The 25,690-nt window shown below is 52.5% G+C and overlaps 9 protein-coding genes and 1 non-coding gene across 10 annotated transcripts; 4 read left to right on the top strand and 6 right to left on the bottom strand.

Moving 5' to 3' along the window:
* Positions 1-270: 270 nt before the first annotated feature.
* CTHT_0040350 (uncharacterized protein) lies at positions 271-3,861 on the bottom strand (the record flags this gene model as incomplete). The annotated part of the gene is made up of 3 exons (XM_006694381.1): positions 271-1,888; positions 2,749-3,740; positions 3,802-3,861. The coding sequence occupies 3 exons, from the start codon at positions 3,859-3,861 to the stop codon at positions 271-273; spliced, it is 2,670 nt and encodes an 889-aa protein (XP_006694444.1).
* Positions 3,862-4,368: 507 nt separating this feature from the next.
* On the top strand, positions 4,369-6,089 carry CTHT_0040360 (uncharacterized protein; the record flags this gene model as incomplete). The annotated part of the gene is made up of 2 exons (XM_006694382.1): positions 4,369-4,491; positions 4,554-6,089. The coding sequence occupies 2 exons, from the start codon at positions 4,369-4,371 to the stop codon at positions 6,087-6,089; spliced, it is 1,659 nt and encodes a 552-aa protein (XP_006694445.1).
* A 251-nt stretch (positions 6,090-6,340) lies between these two features.
* Positions 6,341-7,380, bottom strand: CTHT_0040370 (uncharacterized protein; the record flags this gene model as incomplete). Its single annotated transcript, XM_006694383.1, has 3 exons — positions 6,341-6,548; positions 6,607-7,226; positions 7,312-7,380. The coding sequence occupies 3 exons, from the start codon at positions 7,378-7,380 to the stop codon at positions 6,341-6,343; spliced, it is 897 nt and encodes a 298-aa protein (XP_006694446.1).
* Positions 7,381-8,399: 1,019 nt separating this feature from the next.
* On the top strand, positions 8,400-9,598 carry CTHT_0040380 (uncharacterized protein; the record flags this gene model as incomplete). The annotated part of the gene is made up of 3 exons (XM_006694384.1): positions 8,400-8,422; positions 8,679-8,918; positions 8,989-9,598. 3 exons carry the CDS (start codon positions 8,400-8,402, stop codon positions 9,596-9,598), a joined length of 873 nt encoding a protein of 290 aa, XP_006694447.1.
* Positions 9,599-12,528: 2,930 nt separating this feature from the next.
* On the bottom strand, positions 12,529-14,444 carry CTHT_0040390 (uncharacterized protein; the record flags this gene model as incomplete). The annotated part of the gene is made up of 8 exons (XM_006694385.1): positions 12,529-12,623; positions 12,679-12,745; positions 12,798-12,927; positions 12,981-13,704; positions 13,755-13,794; positions 13,864-13,946; positions 13,998-14,113; positions 14,365-14,444. The coding sequence occupies 8 exons, from the start codon at positions 14,442-14,444 to the stop codon at positions 12,529-12,531; spliced, it is 1,335 nt and encodes a 444-aa protein (XP_006694448.1).
* Positions 14,445-15,734: 1,290 nt separating this feature from the next.
* On the top strand, positions 15,735-15,821 carry CTHT_0040400. The gene is given in 2 exon segments: positions 15,735-15,771; positions 15,786-15,821. It is a non-coding gene; the product is annotated as a tRNA-Thr (tRNA).
* A 488-nt stretch (positions 15,822-16,309) lies between these two features.
* Positions 16,310-16,829, bottom strand: CTHT_0040410 (uncharacterized protein; the record flags this gene model as incomplete). The annotated part of the gene is made up of 2 exons (XM_006694386.1): positions 16,310-16,535; positions 16,603-16,829. The coding sequence occupies 2 exons, from the start codon at positions 16,827-16,829 to the stop codon at positions 16,310-16,312; spliced, it is 453 nt and encodes a 150-aa protein (XP_006694449.1).
* A 42-nt stretch (positions 16,830-16,871) lies between these two features.
* On the bottom strand, positions 16,872-17,339 carry CTHT_0040420 (uncharacterized protein; the record flags this gene model as incomplete). The annotated part of the gene is made up of 1 exon (XM_006694387.1): positions 16,872-17,339. The coding sequence occupies one exon, from the start codon at positions 17,337-17,339 to the stop codon at positions 16,872-16,874; it is 468 nt and encodes a 155-aa protein (XP_006694450.1).
* A 1,465-nt stretch (positions 17,340-18,804) lies between these two features.
* CTHT_0040430 (uncharacterized protein) lies at positions 18,805-19,698 on the bottom strand (the record flags this gene model as incomplete). Its single annotated transcript, XM_006694388.1, has 1 exon — positions 18,805-19,698. The coding sequence occupies one exon, from the start codon at positions 19,696-19,698 to the stop codon at positions 18,805-18,807; it is 894 nt and encodes a 297-aa protein (XP_006694451.1).
* Positions 19,699-20,553: 855 nt separating this feature from the next.
* Positions 20,554-22,870, top strand: CTHT_0040440 (putative transcription factor; the record flags this gene model as incomplete). The annotated part of the gene is made up of 4 exons (XM_006694389.1): positions 20,554-20,625; positions 20,697-20,892; positions 20,946-21,119; positions 21,192-22,870. The coding sequence occupies 4 exons, from the start codon at positions 20,554-20,556 to the stop codon at positions 22,868-22,870; spliced, it is 2,121 nt and encodes a 706-aa protein (XP_006694452.1).
* Between the last annotated feature and the right edge of the window lie 2,820 nt (positions 22,871-25,690).

A 25,690-nucleotide genomic window follows, 5' to 3' on the forward strand; every position in this document is an offset into this window, starting at 1 on the left:
TAGAAATACCCAGCAGGTAACTCGCTTGATACATACGACACATAAGGATGCAAATGAATGATGACTCATGTTACCCAAAGAACTACCAGAAAGCCTACCTGGTACCTCCGTGCCTGTAGTACATACCCGGCGTATTCACCTAATCTACAACCCAACTCCGTGAAAGTTTCCCCCACCGTGCCAACCCAACCAGAACCTAAACTCTCTGTTTATGATGATGGAAGAATGCAATGAATGGGTATCAAAACCGTAAATCCCTCCTTCCCATGGTTAATACCAAGCAGATTTCTTGCCTGCCTCAATGCTATCCACAATGATACACTTCTCTGTCTGACAGACTTTTCTCCTGTCCAACCACTTGGCCTTCGGCCCAAGCGGCCCCGTGATGTAGTGGTACTCGCCAAAAATCCTCCACTGGCGACGATCACTGAGGGGATAGACATCGTCACCCCAGAACCCCTCAAAATGGAACCATGAAGTGGGCAGGTCGGGGTTAGATGCTGCAGGCACAAGGCTAGTGCGGTCTGTGTCCCGAATCGTGCCGTTCCTCGACTCTTCCTCGTCAACTTCATAATCGTACCAATAGGCATAATGATTCAGCGTCGGATCCCACAAAGGTCCCTTGTCGGTGACATCCCGGAGCAGCTTGAACGGCAGCACATAAGGGTGCAGACCGGGGTTGGCATACATGGCGTGGCTGCCGACAGCAGAGTAAATAACGGGACGCGGAGGCTTGCCATCGTTCTGGGCACGCTTCTCGAGCGCGTGCCATGTGTATGCCTTACCGCCGGCATGCTCGCTAAGGAACATCGCACGTGGAATGCCGTTCTGGAAGCGAACCATGCAGTGTTCCCAATCGCCAACGTGGTTGCCGAAGCGGATCTTGAGGACCGTCTGGCCGAGATTGTAGCTGTAGAAGAAGAACCAAAAGGCGTCAAGGATGCCGGCGCCCTTATCGACGAGGATGAGGACTGCAGGAGCCTTGGAGTACCCGCTGGAATCGGGCTTGTTGTTCAGACCCGATCCGACAATCGGACGTTGCTGGTTGGCTGCTGCACGACGCTGAAGCCGAGTTTTATCCCTCCAACCAAGCTGCCCGCGATTTCGGTGATTCTGACTCCGGAATGGCGGAACGATGCGATGAGGCGGGTGCTTTCGGTCAGCATCCCACCAAGTACTGCCGTCCTCAGGCGGCTCGGGCTGGCGGTTGCCATCTCCGCCGGGGAAATAGTCGCCGTCATCCTTGAAAGGTGTCGGAATGCCCACACGGTTATGCAACCACCTGGGCCTCCATTCAACGTCGTCCTCGCTCGTCAAGAAAACGGACCCGTTCAGCTCGTTGAGGGTCGCCAAATTGCCGAGATGCAAAGGTTTTCCCAGGTCTAACTCTTTTCCATCCTGGTAAGGCCTCAGATGCTGGATGTGCTCCGCGATGTCAGAGGGCCAAAAATTCTCCCCAGAGTACAAATGTACGAGCGGTGCATGCAAGAGCACATAGTCCGGGACCTCGTTAAGAATTCTCACGTCGTCGTCGTCGTCGTCGTTGTTGTTGTTGTTGTTGTTGTTGTTGCCTAGTGCCCTGCTGGTCCTGATGCGTTTGAGATCGGGCTTGACAGGGGCCGTTTCCCAGTCACTCTCCCCCACCTTCTCAACGAAAGTGTACCCTTCGCTCCAGCCGGCCGCGATCATTTTGATAGCCTCCATCATGGAATGATCACCGCGGTCTGGGCGCGCCGGAGCGTCCCATCGCAGATGCTGCAGCCCGCAGAGGCCCAGCCAACGACATACTTGGCGATCGATCCAAGAGGGAGATGTGTTGACCCAATGCTTGTCTCGATCTCGCTCTTCGGGGTCGGGTGGTGTCGGGTTGAGCAGTCGTGGAACGTATCTACAAAGGAATATAAATGCAGCCACACAGAGTGTGGCTGCAGTTACCCTCCGGATGCCATAAACCATGACGAAAGAATATTTTATATACTACCACTACTATGGTAGGGGGTATCGATGGCGCGAGAGCGGTATTGACAGCCTAAAGTAGGCAGAAAAGTCGGTTGCTTGATGACAGGTTTGTCAGATTAGCGAGGTGAGCACGGATAGGGAAATACACGGAAAGGGCGATCGAGGGCGAGGGAGCTTTTCGATGAGAGGGCTCGACTGAAAGCGGCGTAGTAATAATGGCCTACGGGCGCGGCCATGCTAACCGCAACCCAAAATGTTGAAAGGTGTCGATCGAAAAGGAAAAAGACCTTAATGGAGGTCCAGCACTGGAAATTGTCGACGTGGAAGCGAATAAGCCACGAATGGATGTGATGCATACAAATGTTGATGCAAGAAGGAAACAGTACAGGGTTCGCCTCGCAGCGAGTCGCACACAACACATCGCCTTGCCTATCCACTATGCATGAGTTGTCAGTGCCTCTTTGCTTGTGAAAATCAGGTACTGGTACCTGTGTCTAGGATGAGACAGACCAAGGAGAGGGGTACCTGTACGTTGGGAGCAGTTGGGTTTGTCACACATGTTCCACCAAGCGGCGTCTGATGCGGATGCGGGAGGGGTCGGTTGCCAAGAAAAATGCCAAGCTCCAATCTGGGTTCCGGACCATCCGATGGCCCAGGCTGGGTCATCCGTTGTGCCCATTCCCACTCCCAGTTACAACCCCACTGCTGCCCGGTGCGCCCTGTTCATTCCAGTATGCCGGGGTTGTAGAACTGCCAGCTGTTGTTGTCCGATTTACTCGCTGGCTGTACCGTGATATCACTCCTGTGTCTCTGCTGATGAGCACTGCGCGCCTTGCTCTTGTGCGCGGAAACTTGCCCTTGAGGTTCTTCCCAGGGACGTAGTCGCTCCTCGTGGGTTCGAGCCCCATCTCCCTCTCCTCCTGTCGCTTTGCCCGCCAGCGCACATTACGGGCATGGTCTTGTTGAAGCTTCCTCCTACGGCGCTCTTCCTCTTCGTCCTCTACCATCAGATTATTGTGTCGTGTTTCAAGGGGTTGAATCGTGACTTCGTCGGTCTCGCCGCGCTTCCGTTTTAGGGCGATCAAATCTTCGAGGAAATGCGCTTGCGGCTGTCGCAGGCCGCTCTTGTCGCCACCTATATGGACGTAGATGCCGCCATTCCGCTTGTACCTCTCCGGAATGTCCTCCCAGTTGTCTGCGGTGCCATACATGAACTTGCCTGATATGATGTCTTTGTCGCGGGGCTGCAGCGTGGCTTCTTGGAAGTTGATTCTCACAGAGCTAGCGGCCAGAAGATCGATATTTTGGCCAAGGCGACGGAGAGCTGGAAGAGGCGACCTGTCGTCGTGCTGGGCAAAAATCATCTCGGTGCCAATGTTCTCGCACCATGTACCGCGGAAGATGTGGTTGCGGTAGGACACGATGGGTTCCTTAGAATGAAGATCCAAAATTTGGATCTCCTCTGCGGCCTTCGTTCCCGGATACTGTTCCTCTGCCTGCGCATCTTTGCCGCTGTTCTGCTCGAGCATGGGATCAACCGGGGTCCGCGAGGACACTGGGGGCATGCCAATTGCATCGAGGTCTGCGTCTTCACGCTCAGGGGGCTCTCCATCGTCGGCATCTTTGTCATCTAGAAGATCTGGGTTTGTCGCCTGCGGCTCGGGAGCATTGAATATGGGATTGTACCAAACACGATACCCGCTGCGTGTGTTGTGAAAAATTTCGTCGGTTCGTCTCTCGAGAAAGTCGCGGACGGACAAGTCCAAGGTCAGATAGTAAGTCTGGACAATGCGGCAATGTAATCAGCAAATGACCTCTTTGATGAATTCTGCTAGTCCATACTTCTGTCTCCGTGGTTGAGTATTCATACTCCCACTCGTCAACGTCATCAATCGAGTTCATCGTCGCAAGTAGAATTCGTTGACTCGCTAGGAAATTGAGGGAACTGATTGGTTATGCTACCAAAAATGAAGGCTTCAGCAGTCGTGTAGTTTTAAAAGATGCCAAAGGCGCAAGGGAGGTGATGTGGCGCTTCTAGAATTAATTCAAAGGCGAACCGCTGGAATTTTTGGTTGCGATGTGCCAGCGGCTGCTCTTATACAGTTCTTGGCGTATTTGCCTAGTGGGTTGATCGCCCCACGTTCTGCACGACAGGGAGCGAATTTAAAAGCCCAGACCTACTAAAAACATGCACCGATGGCGGGGGAAGACGACGCGAAAGCCGGACCCAGGCCTTCCCGATAAGACTGCCCCGCCGAAGATTTTCAGACGACGCGACAACCTTGACTCACCCACGACGTATTATTGAGGGATTCTGGGCACAAATAAGAAGCCGACCTCATCTTGTCCCTAGCTTTCCGGCGAATCCCCTAAGAACCCTTTGTCCGTTGTGGAACAACAGACAACATTATGCCCAAGGTCCACCTTCTCGATTACGTCGCCGGCAACGTCCGCAGCCTGGTCAACGCCATTGAGAAGGTCGGGTATGAGGTTGAGTGGGTTCGAACACCAGAGGAGGTCGCCAATGCAGAGGTGAGCAACATATGCCAGCCTTGTCTTAACCACTAGCGAAGTTAACTGATTTTCTCTGCTAGAAACTGATCCTCCCCGGTGTCGGCCACTTCGGCCACTGCCTTTCCCAGCTCTCGTCAGCTGGGTACCTCCCCGCCATTCGTGCCCACATCGACGCCGGAAAGCCTTTCATGGGCATCTGTGTCGGCCTGCAAGCACTGTTCTCCAACTCGGCCGAAGATCCTTCGTGTCCCGGCCTCGGCATTATTCCAGGAGCACTCAATCGCTTCGACGACTCAGCAAAAGCGGTGCCGCACATCGGCTGGAACAATGCGACATGCCCGGCGAAACCAGACCTTTACGGCCTGAGACCTGACTCCAAATACTATTACGTCCACTCGTACAAGTACCCCTACAGAAAAGGCGAGCTGGAAAGCCTGGGGTGGGCTGTTGCAACAGGCACATACGGGTGCGAGACATTTATTGGCGCCTTGGCCAAGGGGAACATCTTTGCTACACAATTCCATCCCGAGAAAAGTGGTGTTGCTGGTCTAAGAGTTATCCGGGCATTCTTAGACGGCTCGGGCGCCAAAGACCTGGCTGAAAAGCCGCCAACAAATATCAACGAGGTGTCGGACGAGCTGATTTCCCAGGAGGGTCTGACCAGGAGAGTGATCGCGTGCTTGGACGTCCGTACCAACGATCAGGGCGATCTTGTCGTCACCAAGGGTGACCAGTACGACGTTCGCGAGAAGTCCGCTGACCGGTCCGTCCGCAATCTCGGCAAGCCGGTCGATATGGCCAAGAGGTATTATGAGCAGGGCGCTGACGAGGTGACCTTCCTCAACATCACTTCGTTCCGTGACATCCCGGTCAAGGATCTCCCCATGCTGGAGATCTTGCGGAGGACATCCGAGACTGTGTTTGTTCCGTTGACAATAGGCGGCGGTATCCGCGATACGGTCGATGTCGATGGGACAAAGGTGTCTGCTTTGGACATCGCCACCATGTACTTCAAGAGCGGCGCCGATAAGGTGTCGATTGGCAGTGATGCGGTCATTGCTGCTGAGGAGTACTACAAGCGGGGCAAGGTTCTGGACGGCAAGACTGCCATTGAGACCATCAGCAAGGCCTACGGGAACCAGGCTGTGGTTGTTAGCGTGGATCCCAAGCGGGTGTACGTCTCAAGCCCAGACGCCACTGCCCATGCCACCATCAAAACCAAGTTCCTGGGTCCCAACGGTGAGGAGTACTGCTGGTATGCCTGCACCATCAAGGGCGGGCGCGAGACCAGGGACTTTGACGTGGTGCAGCTCACCCAAGCTGTTGAGGCTATGGGGGCTGGAGAGATCCTGCTCAATTGCATCGACAAAGATGGCACCAACAGTGGGTTCGACCTGGAGCTCATCAACCACGTCAAGTCGTTCATTAAGATCCCTGTGATCGCCAGCAGTGGCGCCGGCAACCCGGGCCACTTCCTCGAGGTCTTTCAAAAAACAACCACCGACGCTGCCCTGGGGGCAGGCATGTTCCATCGCGGCGAGTACACTGTGCAGCAAGTGAAGGAATACCTGGCCCAGAAAGGCCTCACTGTTCGTAAGCACGAGGGAGAGTTATGATTGAATAGTAGTACATAACACCTAGATGATTCAGTGTGCTTGACAAGGACTTCAAAGGGCAAAGCGCTCATTCTTTGCAATACACCGACATAGGTCTTTCAAGTGCAACTAAGAAATACGATGAAAAGGAAAACCAGAAGACGCAAAAGTTCAAGTTGTATCCCAGGACTCAGAAGCCTCCTGCCTTTATCCGTTGTTGTCCGAGAAGCAAACAAACAAACCCACACTGAACGTACCAAATGTCATCCAGCCTATAACTCCGTTGTCAAGAATAACCATCGTTTGCTGATCTTGTCAGGTCCGTTGGACCAGAGGTCGAGAGTCGACAGCGAGAAGCCCGCCCACTGAAGGCCATTAATCAACGAGTCTCTTTCTTCATCCGGCGTAGATCTCTCGACGCAAATGACTCCGTAGGAACAGGCAAGAGGACCTTCGCCCAGCTCTATCAACGCGACGAGCCTGCAGATATAAAGTCAGTGGCGTGAACTTGTATGCCGTGGTGCATGGGGGGACTTACGCCTGCTTGAAATCACGACGGGGTCTCTGGGAGTCGAGAAAGATAAACAAGGTCCTGGCAGATGACTGGGGATCCTCTCCTACGAAGCCACGGAAGCTGGAGCCACCGGAGTAATCCCAAATTTCAAGCCAGCAGCTGACATGAGAACGATCGTTCCGATTATTGGTAACGCTAGAGCCGTTGGTCACGCCGGAGCCGTTTACTCTCGCTGTTAAACGCTCAGAACTGTTGTTAATGACGACACGATTGCGGTTGGCATGGTTGCCGTTATTATGAGCACCGGTCAGGCTGGAGATCTGCGGAGCCGAGTTCCTCTCACCCAGAAACACGGCACGCAGCGTCTCACAGAAGAACCTCTCACATTCTTCCCTGATGCGCAGTGCTGCCCCCCCTCGCCGGCGATGCCAGGCGTCCAAATCAATCGACGTGCCGCCGACGGCGCCCGAACCGCGACCATTTGTGACGTTGCTGTTGCCACCAAGACTGCCATTGCTGTTACGCTTAGCAGACGTCTTGGGAGCCAGCGCGAGCTCGTTGGTCGCCGTTAGTGCCGCGAGGGGGGGACTTGATGGCGGCGATGGAAGTCCCGTCGAAGGGACCTCAGGAATACCACTCGGCTCCTGCGAGATCCGTCGTGCAGTAATGGAAGCCTTTCAGATCGGCAGTGCGAGAGTCGACGACGTAGCAGCTGGCGAGGATATTGACCTGGCGATCAATGTCCTCGCCATAATTACTACTATGATGATTGTATTCTGTCTGTTTCATGGGCGCCATGATTGCGAGAGGCCAGGGTTGCTACTCGCACGAACAAATAGGAAGAAAAATCGAAGCTGGGGAGGTAACGTGGAGTCGGGCAGCGATGATGCGCGAGAGGCCTGATGTTCCGAGCGGTTATTGAGTTGGTTGGTGACGGCGTTTTGTACGCTTTTCGCGAAGGATAGCGGCAACAATACTGAGATGTGGTGGGGCGATTGTTGGGTCGAGAAGTTTCGGTGAGGCACAAAGATAAGTGAAGGTGTCAGCAAAAGATATAGAAAAGCGAGCAATTCCTGGCACATCAGGTGGGAGATCTTGGCGCTGTCCCCCAGGATTGGGACGAGGTCACGTGCCAGCATGGAAACCTGAACGAACAGTGTGGGGCATCATGAAGCCGACAAGATTGGTTTTCCAATGCTGAGTTACGTGTCGTACTACAGAAGGCTCGAAAACACTTCTTATTCTGTCGGATCGCAAGCTAGTGGCAAAGAGTATCAATTGAAGGAAGTGTTCACAAGTGGCTTTACCCGGTCCAACAGTGCATATGGAAGGACTTGTGCCTGACTGTCTTCGATGATTGGACGCTAATTTTCAGCTTCTGGTCGAAGCCCGTTCCTGACGCTAGACAGCCTCAGCCACCTCTTATTCTCTGGCCTTTAATTCGAAGATGGAGCGCTTAATAGCACAAAACTTGCATTGGAGCCACTGCTTCTTTTTTTTTTTTTTTTGATCTCTTGAAGGTGGGAATCGGAGTCGTGGTTCTGGTTGACCCTTTGGGAGTCTTTTGGTGGAGTCAGTGGATTCATTCCGGGGACTCGGCAGGATGGACCCACATGCCAGTCTCCTCTTTGTTATCGATAAGCTTGGGCTGCCATGCGGGGCTTTAGTGGATAGGTCAGCTGCTCCTGGGCAATAACAAATCACATCATTGCGTCATGATCAAGTGTTCGACCAGCGGGAACTAGAAGCTTGGACAAGTGCCTCAGACTGTTCCCAGCTTCCATTTGTTTCGTCCGCTCTTGGCCCAACCTGTCGCCATGCTTGATGTCAACATCGCGAGGTTCGCCGATCTCCTGGTCTCTGCACATCGCATTCCCATACCTTGATCCAACGAGCGATCCATCAACTCGAATCGACAACCACTCAAAGATATCATCTGCTCCTTGTCTGAAAAGTCCGATAGCGACCACGCCGTACCCCTGCATTCCGCGTTTAGTTAGCCGCCATGACGATGTTCGGAGAGCTCATTTCCTTGCGCCGTCCTTCCGATAGTAGCGCTTCGGAGAAGCCGGCTCTTAGCTCTCTCTCTTTTCCAGTCTACCTGCTCCCTTCTCTTCACCTGCCCTTCCGTCGGCGTCGAGCGACATCTCCATCAAGATCCCCACGTGCGGCAAGCTTTTCAGGTACCCTTTCGTCCTCAGACTCCTCACCTTCCTCCCCATCTTCATCATCGTTTTCCTCAGTCCCTGCCCTATCGGTTTCCAACTCCCCGGCTGGCAGCCCATCTTCCCCCGTCTCTCCGCGGACCCCGGGATTTTCTGGCCGCCGATTATCGCGTACGCACCCAACCACCCTCCGTTGCCGGTCCTGTGCCGCCGACCTTGCCTTTCACTCTCAAATCGTCAGCAAGAGCTTCGTAGGTCGCCATGGCCGTGCATACCTCGTCGCCCCTCCCCCTCCTTCTGTGAAGCGATCCCAGATTAGCTCCCGAAGTAGCAGCAGTGGCAATACCGGCAGTAACAGCGATGGCAGAGGTAGTGTGGACAGTTCCTCTTCTTCATCAAATGCTTTCAATCAAGGATACCAATCCGTAGACCGCAACCTTGTCAATATCACTGTCGGCAAACACGAAGAACGACAGCTCGTTACTGGCATGCACACCGTTGCAGACATCAGTTGCGCCGGGTGTGGTACTGTCGTTGGCTGGAAGTATATTGATGCTCAAGACGAACGACAAAAATACAAGGTTGGCAAGTTTATCCTGGAGACACGAAGGGTCATTGGCTTTCACAGCTGGGAGGACATCGAGGAGAGTAATGAGATTATGCTGCCGCATGAAAAGAAGTCCGGTCATAATGGCGAAGATGATTCAGACAGCATAATCGTGTTCGATTCAGATGATGAGGATGAGTTAGAAGACATCTTTACGGCTGTTTGGGATCCTGTTGTCGTTGCTGAGCATCGCAGAAGCAGGACTGCAAGCATGAGTCGGGAGAACAGCGGTATGTTCTACTAGTTGTTGAGACACATGCTTGAGCTAGGGCAGCTTTCTCAAGAGTAGGACATCTCTCCTCAGTTTAGCTTCCGTTTCCGTTCTTGCAGTTTCATGTCACATCGAGTAGGTAGTTTGGGCACATTCTTGTTCTGTGTATGAGCAAGGTTAGGAAGGTAGCAATTGATACCCGTCTCGATATGAGATTATGTAGCCCTGAGCGAATATAGCGTACAATCATTGTGTGGTATAAATCACAAGTAGTTCCTGAAGCATTTTAAACCTCAACAGAGAGACTTTCAACAGAAAAAGAACAAAGTCAGAAGGAGGAAGACCTTGTAGCAATGGGCTGCTAAGGTTTGGTGGTAATAAGCAGTAACAACTGAGTTAGGAAGAGAAGAGCACCAGACGATCATACAACCGAGCCCTGATTGGAGATATCTCACCTAGTTTGACGAAATCCCTTTGGTGACAAGACGCCCCCACCTCATTGTCTACATGATGAATCCAGAATGCTGCTTCCGGCGAACAGTCACCCTGCATCCGTCGGCACTTGACAAAACCAACGTCAATCTTTGCTTTTCCGTCCCAACTGGCTCGTTGGGCTCTCCCTCTGGCAGCTTGATTTCAGAAAATGTCTGGAGCAACCTCACGGTTGTGTAAGATACCTCCATTATGGCGAAGTCTTCTCCTAGACATTGCCGAGGACCTCCATTGAAGGGAAAATATGCCCATCCGATCTTTTCAAGCTCGCCTGTTTCCCATCGTTCGGGCCGAAAGCACTCTGCGTCTGGTCCAAACAGGCTTGTCATCCGCGCACTCACATACGGGGAGAGCACAACGATCTCACCCTTCCGGACCAAAATCGGGCTTGTGCCATCTGGGCCACCACCCGTTGGGAGAATTGTTGTCTTGATGGCCTCACGTATGTTCAGAGGGACTGAGGGGTAGAGGCGGAGGCTCTCCTTGATAACGCAAGATAGAAACGGCATGCGCCTGATCAGGTCCCTAGTTGGTGTTGTCTCTTCTCCCATGACATTCCGAATCTCTTTGCGCAATCTCTCCATCACTTTTGGATGGCGTACCAACAGGCGGCTGATACTGTTAGCATCACACTCTTTTCGAAGGACACCTGTTACTCGTCTTACAACGTCCAGGACAGACAGCAGGCAGTCGTGTCTCGACCAGCAAGCAAGAGGTTCAATAATTGATCTCGCAATTCACGCTCGTCAGCCGAGTTTTTCGCAATTTGCTGCGTGAACCAGCTGGAAGAGGTTTTCTCCTTGGAATCTTCAGCTCCGTCCCTTTGCATCACCCCAGATTCTCGAATGTATTCTTCGACGAACTGATGAACACTTCGGCATGCTTTTCGAAACGCGGGTGGGTTGTAAAGAAAGTGAAACGGGGCAAGCCGGTAGCGTTTTACAAGCCCATCTTGAGCCACTTCAAAGCTCTCTGCAAAGACCCGATTTCTGTCTTCCTGGTCTGCACCAGCCTTCAAAGTGTAAACAGACCGTCCAAATAGGAAGTCGGTAGCCACATCCAGCGTCAACTTGAAGAAAAGTGGTTGGAGATCAACATCACCATTTTCTGGCAGGCATTGTATGAGATTATGGACATGTTCATGGAAGTGACGAAAGTTTTGATACTGGGCGCGAATGAACTGTTTCCGGAGCAGCTCCCTCGAGTGCTTCCATTCACGTCCTTCCTGTGTGAAAATGCCATTGCCGAGGAGAGGAGCAAAGACAGATCGGCGAGTCCCAAATCCGTAGTCTGTGAAGTTCGTCGACAGGACCACCTGGACATTGCTGGGGTGCAATACATGATATGCTCGTGGGCCGAACAGGAAGTGTTGACACCAGTTGTTCCCTGGCTGATAGTTCTCTGCGATGGAAGCAAGGAAGGCAAGAAGCCGGCCATCTGCATTGGCCTGCCAGAATTCCTTAATGCGGTCGATGCCGAGGGGCCATCGCTTTGGCAGTTCTGGGGGAAGTTGGCAGCGATGCTTACTGCCAAACTTGGACTCAACCTAGCTTATGTTAGGCACCTTACCGAGTACTAGCACGGATTTGTCTTACCAAATACTGTTTCACGCGGTCAAAGACGATGTATGCAACCCAAGCAATAAGTAGAACCGCCGTTCCAGCCAACTTCAAATCTTGAGCATTGCTGCTATTCCAAGAGCGACCCATAAGTCCTCCTTCCAATCCACTCACTAACAATATGTAACGTTTCATGGTTAAGAGCCTCGACTTCTAGACAGAGACAATGATCGTTCTTGTCACCACTGATCAGGAAAGTTCATGGGCCGCCAAATTCCGTTGTCTAGATTGAATGCTCTCTTATCGATGTCGAGGAATTCTTCTCAACCTTGCAAATAGTCTGTTTCTGCACTCAAGACTATCAGAGAGCAAGATAAGTCTCCCAGAGCGTTGGATGCCTCCTGCAAAAATCATGCTCTATGAGATTGAGGTGGTTCGACTGCTTACGCAAGCTTGCTGCGCAAGTATGCATTGGAGTCTGTTCCCTTGCTTGTCGCGTTACATGGGCCCTCCAGCCTTGGCATTCGTGGACGTTTAACATTCATTCTGCATACACAGTGCCACACGATCCAACGGCAAGCGTTTTGAACGACCAAGATAAGCAGGGCAGTAGAGGCAGGCTGCGTCATCTTCTCATGTCGATGATAAGCCTGTCATTTAGCTGTTTTGGGACTTTGATCATTGTATCCCTGCTCATTCTCTCAGACAAGTCAAGTATTATTACGATATAGCCTGCAGTATCATCATCTGCTCGGAGATCCAAAATACCATGAAAACAGTAAAACCGTCCCTTTTTGGTTATCATCATGTCGTCTTTTGCACCGTAGGATTCTGAATTGCGAACTTATGTGTCATCACTTCTTCATGCTTGACTTATGAATCGTCAAGCGTGGCTGGCACATAACAACCGATTCAGGCACTGTCCTTAACCTCAACGTTTTGAACCTCAATGTCGCGCTTCTTTTCGATGTCACCAAAGATCTCATCGATTTCCTCGAGGGATTTGCCTGCATGTCGTTAGTCTCGATTGCTCGCTTGACATGAGGAAGCGAAACGTCATACCTTTAGTTTCCGGGTAGAATATAGCGAAGACGATGGCACAGAGGAAGTTGGTGAGGATAAACAGGATCTGGCGGTGTTAGCGAGCTAAATATCCCCAGTTGGCAAAGCTGGCTACTCACATAGTACTTCCAACCCACACGCTCGAGAGCAATAGGTGAACATTGGGTGATGATGAGACTGATCGAATAATGAATGACTTGGACAACAGCGTTTGCCTTTGCACGGAGCTCGGTGGTGAAGACCTCAGGACTGTACTTCTAGTCAGCATCCATCAAATCTCAACACACACTGAGGATACATACGGAATAATCCAGGTCATGGGGCCCAGGAGGGCGGAGTAGTTAGCCGAGACCATGAAGATGCAGGCGATAAGGGCACGCTGGGCGTCCTCATTTGTAGGCAGGCCAGGGAGGGCTGGGAACTTGGCTGCGAGAATTGTGATGATCATGTAGAGGATAGACAGCAGGCCAGAACTGCTGACCAGAATCTTTTTGCGGCCGATACGGTCGACGAAGAACAGGGAGATAATGCAAGCAATCGGAGCCACGCAGCCGTAAAGTCCACTGACCAGGAGCTGGCGATCCTCGTCAAATCGCAGCGTGGAGTAGATGGCAGTCTGGTAGTACTGGACGAAGCTGATGCCAGAGAGCATGGCGGCGGCCCAGACAAAGGACCCGACGAACAGACGTCTGCGGAAGGGGCCGGTGCGGATGAGGTCAACCCATGTAAGACGGTGCTGGGCCTCGATCTCCTCGGTTATACTGGTCTGGATGCGGGCAAACTCGATCTTGCACCACTCATCGTTGGAGCCGTTGTAATGCCAACCCCAAAAACTCTTCTCAGCTTCCTCCCGAAAGCCTTTCATTAGCAGCCACCTGGGAGACTCGTTAAGGAAGAGCACGCCCACACCAAGCAGAAGGGCGGGAATGGCTTGAATCGCGAAGCCAAGGCGCCATTGGTTGTCATTGTGCCATTTTCCTTCGCCCACGCCGGTCCAAAGAGCAACGAAGAAGCCCCAGGCGACCACTAGTCACAGTTAGCCTGTATACTCCTCTGTATCCTCGAATTAGACTCACTCATCTGGTTGGTTGCCGTGATGCGACCACGTTCGTATGTCTGTCAAGGCAAGTCAACACAACGTCCTTCGGCATGGCTTTAAGGCTCTTTTATGGTTGACAAGCTCACCTTTGCGATCTCGGCGCCATAGACAGGAGCAACGCCGGTGATGGTTCCAACAGCATAACCGATAAATAGACGACCAATGATAACTGGAACAGTCAGTTGGGTACCGAGACATCGAGGAGAGCTGGGTCACATACGCATAGAAACATGGGCAGCACCTGCCATCAGAGCACCTCCAAGAACGCCCCACGCGCAGCCAAAGGCAATGGCCTTGCGCCGACCAAACCAATCGCTCGTGATACCGACTGATGCGCTACCCAGCCAAGCTTTATCAAGGTTAGCAATTTCTATGGACTCAACCGTATGCATTATGCATCCAGGGTTAGGGTAACCTGCCTCCAGCTTGGTAGAGCGATACAATGGCACCCCGGAGCGGCGCATTTGGTTTATCGAAGTAGCTCATGAATGAGTTCAGGGCCAAGCTCGGTGTGATGATGCCGGAGTCACTGGAGAGTAAATTAATGAATCTGTCTTGGCCATTTTAACCATAATAAAAGCACATACTAGCCATAAAGAAACCCTCCAATGCCGAGGAAGATCGATGCAAGGAAGGTCTTGGTAAACCACGGAGTTTCTGAGGCCATGGCTGCGTTCAGCGTACCCTCTGATGTAACTGGGCGGTGGGAGTCGAGATACTGTCAACAACAAGAGGAAACACGCTGTACATGTTGAGACGTGTAAATATCATCTATAGTAGCGAGACTGCTCTAACTGCTGAGTGGAATTGCCGGTGAAGGGTTGTGGGACTGTAGGAAGCTAAGGCGAGCTAGTATGCGGAGAACGTATCTAGACCATGTTGACTACTGCCAACAGGTGAACGCGGATAACGTTCCCGAGCGCTCAGTGTGTCTGTTCTTCCCTCCACGGCATAGGCAACTCAAATTCCTGCGCATCCAACGCCGTGGTGCTGCGCACGAAGATGTCGTGCCTGTCACGGATCGGGCATTGATGGGTTACATAGACGTGATGGTATAGAGGGATTTCTGGAAGCGGCAGCATTCTCAGCTTTTTTGATATCAAGATCCAAGTCCTTCTCTAGAAACGGCTTTCAGGCTTGTGGTCTCCAACTAGAGGCTTATGTTCTTGGAATACATTTCTGGGAACCATCCGCCCTGATGGCCCCAGATGGGAACAAAGGCAATGTCAGAGGCTAGATCTGATGCAATAAGGCGTTGTTATGGGAAATTGATGTGATATGGGGAGGGGTGTCGAGTCCAATCGAAAAGACAACTTCTAAGTAATTGGCATACGACGAAACTGGATCTCTTGTGCATGCCCTTGACGTTGCTATCGAGTCTGAATTAACATAGGACTGAGGTATCTGACAACTCCAATCGCATGTAACCATCGTCAGGTCAAGTTTCTCAAATTGTCAGTGAGAGGCTGCAATGCTCAAAGCATGAACAACATGTGGTCTGCAGATTATCATCTCCCCCAGATCTTCACCGCATAGTGATCCAAGCTGCCGGGTAAAGTGTGGGGCGGAATAGAACCACCTTTCATAAGCTTAGTTTCCACTCGGCATTCTCAATCACATTGAGATGTGTCCCCTCCTATGAAATATGTGGAGCTGAGAAGCATCAACAACAATGGGCGATAGATTTTGCGGGGACAAACTGAAGTCGGGGTGACGATTTCCGGACCCAGTCACCAGACCATACCCACAACATGTCAAACGTCTTCGCTCAGCGCTTGGATTCCAGGCTTTACCACATACTCAGCCAATGAGAACAACTTTTCGAGTGTTGTTCTCATGTTCGTACCCAGTCAACGAATCAAGGACAACCAAGTCAAGGGCAGGGAAACCATCTGGACAAACAGTGGGTACAACAGCTTTACAAAGTTGATTCCTTACCTTAAAAGACAGCTGACGGGCCTGCTTAGCATAGTGGCTAATGCGTTGCACTTGTACTAACTCCTTACAAATGCAAAGATCACAGGTTCGATTCCTGTAGTAGGCATTGTTTTTTGCATCGGTCTCGACCTTTTAATCTTTCGACCGAAGTGTGGAACGCATAATGATTTAGACGTCCTCAAAATATTTTGCAAACCTGGGCGTACGCAAGAGATCATGACTCCCTCTTGGTTCTCACCACGCCCAGACCCTCGGCCTCGCGTTTCTCTCTAAGAACGAAAACTAACCGCAAGACTTGCTCCTATGCTTCGACCTTCCAATTTACTGGGAGCATCGTTCCGTCTCGACGAATTTTGTCCGGGCAACTCCCAAACATGCCCAATTGTAGGCACATCCGTATCCGCAGCGCCCCCCGTCATGGTCACCTTCCTTATCTTAGCAGTGCCCGGCTTCTAATCCCGGAAATGATCCTTAATATACCCATTCAACTCCTCATTCACCGCCATCCAATCCCTCTCCGTCGTGCTCGCGTCTCTCTTCGTGGCACATAAAGGCATTAACACAAGCTGCGGCCTCGCCCAATTAATATCAAGCCTACCATCCTCCCTGTCCTCCCCGTCCTCCGGCAACCCCTCGTACCTCGCCGCCTCGCACTCCACCTTGTTGAGCAGTGTCCCATACGTCCAGTTGTTCGACGACCATTCGCAAAATGTGTTCCAATCTGTCGCCGCGAGCAACCGACATAAGACGTCCCGGTCGGGGTGAGCTTTGCTCGGTAATCTCGGTGACATTGCCGTACTTTGACGATGTGTTTGCGCAGCTGGTCGTCAAGACCAATCCTGTTCAGCATCTGCGAATTCTTGTCGAACCATCGCGCATGGTAGTACCCCTCTCGCTGGGCCTGCTGGTGTTCTAGGGCCGGGTCGCCAAAGTAGTTGCAGCGGGTGTGCGGAAGAGCTGCGGCGATGAGCTGCTTGATGTTGCTGCTGAAATTACCCTTGTCGTCGTGCGTCCAGGCTTCGGGGCAGTCGTTCATGTTGCGGTCGTGGCGGCCCTGGGACGGGTCGATCATGATGCATGCTTTATCCTTGCGGTCGGGGAGGCGGGTCGACATGCCAAGGTCAGTGATGAAGTTTTGCGGAAAGGACCTCGCGTTTCAGGGGCTGAAAGTGTCCGGGTCGAGGTACTTGTCAGTTGCGATTGAGTAGTGACCCTGGATGTTGCAGGCGTGCAGGTCGGTGTGCATGATCGGGTCCCAGATAAGGGTTTGCTTACAGAGGTTGACTGGGAGTGTTAAGTTCCCTTGCGTGAAGCGGGAGGCGGGCGGGAGGAGACGGTCATAGAGAGCCTGGAGTTGTTGGAGGCTGTACATGTTGCCGTTCATCAATTCCGGCCGGGTGATATCGCCTTCATTATGCTGTGCGAAGTTCGAGTCCGAGACGTACCCTTCGTGCAAGACAGCCAACCCTCGTAGAATCGCGCGAATAAAGTAGTAGATCAGGCTGCTGTGAAGGACTTCGCGACCGCAGTCGGCAAGCTCGTTGGGGTTGTTGATGTCGAATTTGTTGTGTTCGCAGTAGGCTTGGGCCATATTCATCAGCGAGCCGCCGTTTCTGTAGCGCATGTAGAGCGTCGCATGGACTTTGTTTCATTGCGATCAGTGCGGGTGGCTTCGCCAGCCCTTCTACTAATATGGCGGAAGGACTGATCGTCCGGTGTGCCTAAGCGATGGATCTGCACAGCCAGTAGCTTCTGGAGATTGTGCTGGAACGGGCCGCGGGCGAGGTCCGGGTTCGAATCTGGGTCTATGTGCCACTCGATGTTGATGTTAGGGGGGATAGGTTAGTTCGGGTCAACAGAATTCTCCGGCTCGTAGACGCCGTGTAGCTTCTTGACGACGAAGAACTCCTAGAAGGGCTCGCCGGCGATTTTGAGGTCGGCAGTAGTGAAGAGGGAGACGCGTGACCAGTGGTCAGCGTTGTTGTGCTTGAAGAAACGCATGAAGATGAGGCCTCTGAACCGATCGCGCAGGTCATGATGACCCAGGCGTTGGTAAGGGTGGGTTCTTGATCTCGGGGTTCTTCAAAGGGTGCGCGACGATGGTGTGGTAGATGGATTTCAGGTTGCGCCCGCCGGCTACCGAGGAACTTCATGTTGCGATGGGAGGCCTGGTGACTGACTGTTGACCTTTGGTCAGCATCGATACTGGTCAGTTTGCGCGAAACGATCTGGAAATTGCTGGAGTAGTGGTATACGTTTCTTTAAACTATGAAGGTCTATCTCGTTATTCAGGGGCGCAGGGACTCTAACTTTTGAGGCAAAGAATGGATGAATAGTAGCATGGAAATAGCGTGACCAAATCCTCAAGTAAGCAGCGTCGATTATTGTGCAGCTTTGAGTTTTATTGTCTCGTGTCGCCTCCAAGTGAACAAAGTTCTATTGTGGGTGGGGGCAAAACACCGGGCGTAGCACAAACAACACTTGAGGCTGAGACAATGTTGAGCCCATAAAAATCCAAGTATGGTAAGTCGATTGAGTGGGTGTTGGCTGTCAGAAGTGAGTTCTGAGGATATTGAAGTTTCAAGTTAAGAGACTTTATCCCAAGTGCGCTGCAGCAAGTGGGGAACACTCAAGAGAAACGCATGCGAAATCTTCAAGGACTGAAGCTGTTATCACATATCTTTGGCAAATTAACGATTGGATCTTATCTGGGAGTTTACGTGTGAGTTAGCATCAGTGATTTTGTTAATCTTGGTAGGACTTACCTACTTTTGTTTTGAATATTTCCTTGAAACAAAGAACCCACTTCATAACCTCAGCACACACTCTGGTATGCAACCCCTTCAACAAATCAAATTGATGCTGTTTTGAACCTTCTTGGTCGTCAAAAAAGTATTTACACTTCAACACTCAATGTCAAACCATCAATAAAACTCGAAACCTGACAACAAACATTGAACTTAACGCTGGACTCCAATATCCTCAGCAGACCAACTCCAGTCCAAAACGAGCACATCCTAATATATTGCCAACAACCTCTAACACTACCCCAGTTCACACATCCAACAACTCTAATATCTCCCTAACGGCTACTCCAACCCTATCACCTCCTCCCCCCTCAAGAACCTCTTTAACGGCCACCCCAACCCCCCACCAAACCCCTTCCCCTCAAACCTCCTATACACCCCCTCAGGTCGATCCCATCTACCCCCAGCAAACTTTCCACACCCGAACGCTCCATACCCTTCCCCATACATCTCCCCCTCGGGCCGAAAAAACCGTCCACTTTTCTCTGCCTTCCGTCCATACTCCCTGTCGTAAAGGATCTCCGTGAAATAGGGGTTGATGCGGCGTGTGGAAATGACGCCCGGGAACGTGTGCCCCGGGGGTTCAAGGTACATATGTGTGCGGTTTGCGTCGCGAGACAGTAAAAATGGGTGGGTGGTGATCATGGTGTGGGACATGGCGCGGCGGAGGGTGCGGTGCAGGGAGTAGAGGGTGTGTTCTAAGGCTGATCGGTGTGCCCTTTGACTTTGTCGTTCGGTGTGAGAAGTTCCAGTGAGCAGATCCTTAAGTTTGCAAGTTGAAGACCGTCTCCGCTGCTTGTCACCCTTCCCTGGAGATGGAGGGGGGGTCTGTTCCTGTCCCTCTTCCTCATCGCTTTCTTCGGCGATCAAATCCTCCACACAAACTTTCGTTCCCTCCCCCACAGCAGCGCTCAGCCCCTCCATCTTGACTCTCTCCAACTCTTCTGCCTCTAGCGAGTTCAGAAAGGCCTCATCGTCGTAAGGATGATGCCAAATTGCCCTTACCGGGGAAGAGTTTGTGTCGACAAAGAATTGGTGTTGGGACTGAGGGTCGAACTCGCGCACCCAACCTTTGGGTAGGGAGCGAAGCTCATCTTCGAGAGATCGTCGAGCGGCGATGGGGATGCCGTTTTGGGGGGTGTGTGGAAGAGATTCTGGCAATGAAGGGGATTGCATTTTTGAGGATGGGGCCTCGGTGATAGGCTCAGGGGATTGGAACAATACTTTGGCTGCCATCTTGGAGTACGGACATTGTTATTATCGTGTTTCAAGTGAGAGCGGTGCGTTGATGTCGTTTAGGCTAAAAATTGAATGAGTGGGTTGGCAGTGGTCGAGGAGTACCAATACGTCATCGATGTCCCTGAGTCGAGGAGTAGTTGGACACTCGCCATCATCCCGACGGAATTTTGAGTTCGAAGAAAATTACGAATATTTAGAAATTGCATATCAATACATCATCAAACTATGTTATTTTGCATCCAGATTCTAGCATGTCAGCATCTCCACGTCCTCATTCTGCTGTCCTTGATGTCTCAGAACACCTTAACCCTAATGATGCTGCCGACGAGGGTCTTGAGCCTGATTAAGTAATTGGTCTGTGCACGTACACTCACGTGACAAGCGTCATCAGGAGCGGCGCGTCGCGCGTACAGCGCCTAGCAGATTCCCCACGTTTCAGAGCAGACCGCGTCTTTTTCGCGATTCCTCTGTCCTGCCCTTTGCCTGCCTGGCCCACAGCCGCAACCTCTCGCGTTGGAGTCATCCGTGCGAACTGACCGACCTCAACCAAAAGGCCATCAAGTCGACTGACAGTGACATTGTTCGCATCCCTCTTCCTCCCTCCCTTCCTCCTCTTCATCCATTCGTCCCTCGGAGATACAATTGTGTGTCTGCGCTTGTGCGTGTTTCTTGCTGCACAGTGCCGCCGCAGTCTGTAACCTGCGCTGGCTTGCGCCGTCGCCAATCTCAATATCCTCTCCTACTTCCTACTCCAACATCTATATTTGACATTGTCCCCTCGACCCGACCAAGATGGGCGCCATAGGACCCATTATGCCCGACGACCATCCCCTCACGGGGATCTACAGCGCGACGTACAGCAATGTATGCACTGACAACAGGCCTTCGTCTTTGTCTCTTTGTTTAATGCTGCGCAACAAGACTGACCCCTGCAGATTCCCGTCTACGAATTCCAGTTCGGCCCCGACCTCAAAGAACATGTCATGCGCCGCCGCCAGGATGACTGGATCAACGCGACACACATCTTGAAGGCAGCTGGCTTCGACAAGCCCGCCCGAACCCGCATTCTCGAGCGTGAGGTGCAGAAGGACGTGCACGAGAAGGTCCAGGGCGGTTACGGAAAGTATCAGGGTGGGCAAACCTCCCATCTGTCCTCGATAAACTAAGAAGCGCTGACTCCCCAGGCACCTGGATTCCCCTCGAGCAGGGCCAGCTGCTGGCCCAACGCAACAACGTCTACGAGCGACTGCGCCCCATCTTCGAGTTCGAGCCGGGGCCCGAGAGCCCACCGCCTGCCCCCAGACATACCAGCAAGCCGAAGGCGCCCAAGTCTCGGCCAGCCGTTCCGAAATGGAACAGTAAGTCGCATAGTAACCGATCGACCAGTCTCCTGCACCAGGCGACATTCTCACACCGTCACGCGCAACAAGGTGCGTCGGCCCACGCATCCTCGCACGCCCACGACGACTATGACAACGCCGAGTCCGCCCTTAACGACGATGACACCCCCGACAACTTGACCGTAGCCTCGGCCTCGTACATGGCCGAGGACGACCGCTACGACGCCGCCCCTCATTATGCGTCCACAGGCCATCGCAAGCGCAAGCGCGAGGAGATGCTGCAGGATCTGACCGAGCAGCAGCACGCCATGTACGGCGACGAGCTGCTCGACTACTTCTTACTCAGTAGGAACGAACAGAACGTCATGCGCCCCGAACCCCCGCCAAACTTCCAGCCTGACTGGCCCATCGACACCGATCGGCATACGGCGTTGCACTGGGCGTCTGCCATGGGCGACGTCGAGGTGATCAAGCAGCTTAAGCGCTTCAACGCCTCTCTCGACGCCCGAAACGTACGCGGCGAAACGCCCTTCATGCGCGCCGTGCATTTCACCAATTGCTACGAGAAGCAGACTTTTCCGCTCGTCATGAAGGAGCTGTTCAGCACAGTCGACGCGAGAGACAACTCCGGGTGCACCGTCATCCATCATGCGGCGGTCATGAAGAGTGGCCGCGCTATGAGCCAGTCGTGCTCGCGGTACTACCTGGACAATATTCTCAACAAGCTGCAAGAGCTGCGCACCCCCGACGAGGTGCAGGCTTTGCTGGATGCACAGGATAATGATGGCAATACGGCGCTGCATTTGGCGGCGATGCAGGATGCCAGGAAGTGTATTCGTGCCCTGCTCGGGCGGGGCGCTGCCACTGATATCCCCAACAACCAGGGTGTGCGCGCCGAGGACTTGATTAGGGAATTGAACGCCGCCAAGAGCAAGCAACAATCGCAGTCCCGTGCCGCTGCGCAACGCTCATCAAGCCCATTTGGTCCCGACTCAGCTGGCCAGCGTCGCGGGTCCTTCTCCGCTGAAGCTGGAAAGTTAACCCCTCCCCCTAAATTCCGCTCTGAAGCCGCCAACGCTGTCACCCAACGTATCGAGCCCTTGATCATCCAGCGGATCCGCGATCTCGCACAAAGCTACGACGCTGAGTTGAATGAAAAGGAAGAAGCCGAGCGTGAGGCAAAGAGGATCCTCAATAACGCGCAAGCAGAGCTGCAGGCATTAAAGGCAAGCATCGCCGAGTTGGAAGCGCGCCTTGAGCCAGAGGAGAGTGCGGCAAAGGTCGAGCACGAAGCCGATGAGTTGGCGAGGAGGGTTCTCGCGTACGTGACGCATCAGAATAGGATTATGCTGAGGGAGTGGGTTAGGCGGGAGGTCGGTGTGAACGGGGAAACCAAAGAAAACGAGAACCCTGACGGCGAGAAAAAGTCTTCAGACTCTGACCCTTCCAAACAGACCGAACATATGGAAGACGATGACCCCCAAACGCGCCTATCCCTCGCCCAAGACCTGTATATTCTGTTAACAACCCAACGCCGTCATGAACAATCCTACGTCTCTGCCCTCGGCGCACTAGGTACCGGCTCCCAAATCGATAAGTACCGCCACCTTCTGCGCGCTTGCCTGCCTCCTGAAGACCAGGAATTGCTAGACGAGAACTTGGAGGAACTCATCAAAATGATGGAAGAGGAGGCTTCCTCCGAGGGAGTAACACAAGGGGGAGGTGTGATTGGGCCAGCGGCTAGTGTGGTCGCTCAGGTTGGGGTGTAGGGGCCTCTGACTTGGGATGGGACGAGAGTTGAGATTGTGCGAAAGTCCATTGACGAGGTGAAGGGGTTGAGCGTGAGGGAGGGGTTGTGTTTGGTTTAAGTTGTGAGAGATGGATGGGTGAGTATATTGCTGAGTGAGTAGTGCGTTCGTCGTGACTTGGTTGGTTGAGTTGGCTTGCTGGTTACACAGTTGGGTTACACGTTTGGCAGGCATACTCGTCTGTGCTGATCATGGATGGAGCAGGTGAGGTCTAATTCTTCAACCTTATACTACTTAGGGCTGGCTGGAACTATTGCTTGGGTTCCAGGGGATATAGGGAGAGTTGTCAGACACGATGGCTCTGTAGCGTCACCCCGAGCCCTTACTCCTGTCTCTTATACCGGCTTGTTTTCTCTTGCATCTTTGCCCGCCCACCCGCAAGAGATGGACGGACTGTCAACAACTTCATAAACTATGTCATTGGTTCTGGCGCAGGGCAAACTGGTTAAGGCATTTTTGACTTTGCTTCAGTTAACATAACCCTCTCTCTACCTTTGCTTAGATACATATCCTGCGTTAAGCTAGGTTAGGTAATGATCTGTCTGCGATGACAAAGCACGGCAAAAGATGGTTGCTTGGTTGTTGGGTTTCTTTAGCAAGAGCTATCAGGCGGGAAGTTAGCCGTATTAGGTTGCGTAGTGTTAAGCAACAAATACCAGCATATGGTTTAGATGGACCTTGGTCTCCTTCTGTTGACTACCAAGGCGTGAGGGGCCTTGCACAGTTAGCCCTATTTGCTTACAAGAGCATGACGATGTGGTTCAGTCCCGAAGTCCTCGTGAGATGATGGCTTTAGGCTGACCGGGAACATAACCGTTTTTAGGCAGGAGTCACGCTCATGGCTCTCGGATGTAGTTTAAGCTCATGCCAACCCTAATCTTACTCTAACGATTCACCTGAGAAGACTGAAGAGACAAGGCTTTCGTGAGCCTGAGGTTCCATCACTTGCGAATGGGCTATCGGCATGCTATGCATACAATGGCTTAGGAAAGGTGCAGATAGCACAGCGAAGACGTCTGACGAGAAAGCAGGAGTCAGGGCCCAAACCAATATCTACATTGCCTAGCCAAATCAGCTGGAACTACTCTGAGACAGATTATAAACGAGAAGCGAATATCCACGACTTCTTTAGATAGGGAGGTGAGTACCTATCATGCGTATTATTCTGTACTTGATGGTTTTTCAGAAGGGAGTTCAACAGCCTGCTTTGCTCCAGGTTCCAGTCCCTCGCGCATTCTTGCCTTTGATGCTCTTTCCAGACCCATCATCATCCCCTTGACACGGACTCTGTGGTAAGCCTGACGGTCGACTTACCATCCACTTCCCCCCCCCCCCTCTTTCCAAGATCTCATCGACCCAACCCCTCGTTGTCACAAGCGGGGCCTCTTTTTGCTGAACCTCACATTACCTCTCTTTGGACTGGAGCATTGGAGCCCAGTCGCATCTCAACACTGAACGATTGGCAACCGTTCCTCCTCAAAGTCTGACATCTCCATCAGTGGCACACATGGTATCCGCAACCCCACGAGGCGGCTATCGTTCCATAGCCAACCATAACCTCCCCCGCGCGCCAGTCAGCCACACTTGAGCTGACGTCTCACGGCCTAGAACAGCGGGCGGTTGCCCAGCACATACAATTGTAAAAGTTCCACTTGAGCTAACCCTAGATTCTTCATGCAGAGTGGCTGTGTTCCGATGGTGTGACTAGGGGCCGGCTGCTGATGCAGAATGATGACATGAAGAGGGAAACTTACCCGTCACATCTACTTGCCCATACAGGACTTCCTTTGGGCTATGAAACGGCCTTCTGGTCAATTCGATGCGATTCTCCAGCGTCGCCACAGCCCTCAAGATGACAACAGCATGCCCGACAAAGTTGTGCGTAGGCATCGGACCCAGAAACTCGATCGCCAACAGTTGATCGACAAGCTCAAGCAAGCTCGCTCCGTGGTTTCCGCTCTCGATCCGCGGGATGGCGAGCTTAACCGTCTTCTCACGATGGTTTCGGCTGTTCGGCTCTCTCGCCTACCGCTTCCCCATCCATCTCGACAAGACCACTCGCCTCAGCAACTAACACGTCAGCTGAAGCGTATTTCAGCTTGCCATCGCCAGCTTCAGTGGCGGTTGCATGATAAGATGGGGGCGGAAACGAGGGAAGCCGAACCCCAGGACTGGGTCGTGTGCAACCCCTTGCTAAGCGATCGTCATTGTCAAGGCTCTGATGCGGTTAACCTGGTTGGCGCTGGTGACGAGCTGGTTGGACGCCAGCTACCAACGCAGAGCACAATTTATCCACTTGGATGCCGCTACCGCCACCATAGAGGGCCACTGTGATCCAATTCACTAGCACCGAATGCAATACCTTTGTGTAGATGTCTCATCCGATTTCTCTTGATGCCAAACGGACTTGCGTCCTCAGCACTAATACCACATCGATGGCAAACATTGTGTGAGAGAGCTGGCGTTGGCTTCGTGTTGAAGCTTTCGTCAGCTCTAGCCATACTCCGCCTGACCAAAGCCACAACAACCCGTCGGATCTGATCTAGAGCAGAGACGAGCGGGCGGCTCCCGACGCAAAGGAATGCGTGGAAACGCTGACCCTAGCTCCATCACTCGATGACCTGCCGATTCATGCAACAACCAGGAGGGTTTTCGCTGCGCCCTTTGCTCCAAGACCACCAGCTGATCTGATTCTCAGTGACCCTCCGATTGAATGCCTTCATTTTCAACTCAACCCGGTAACTCTCTGGCCACAATGTCAGCCATAGAAATCCCTGCAGG

This window comes from Thermochaetoides thermophila, assembly GCF_000221225.1.
Source record: "Thermochaetoides thermophila DSM 1495 unplaced genomic scaffold scf7180000011818, whole genome shotgun sequence".
NCBI lineage: Eukaryota > Fungi > Ascomycota > Sordariomycetes > Sordariales > Chaetomiaceae > Thermochaetoides > Thermochaetoides thermophila.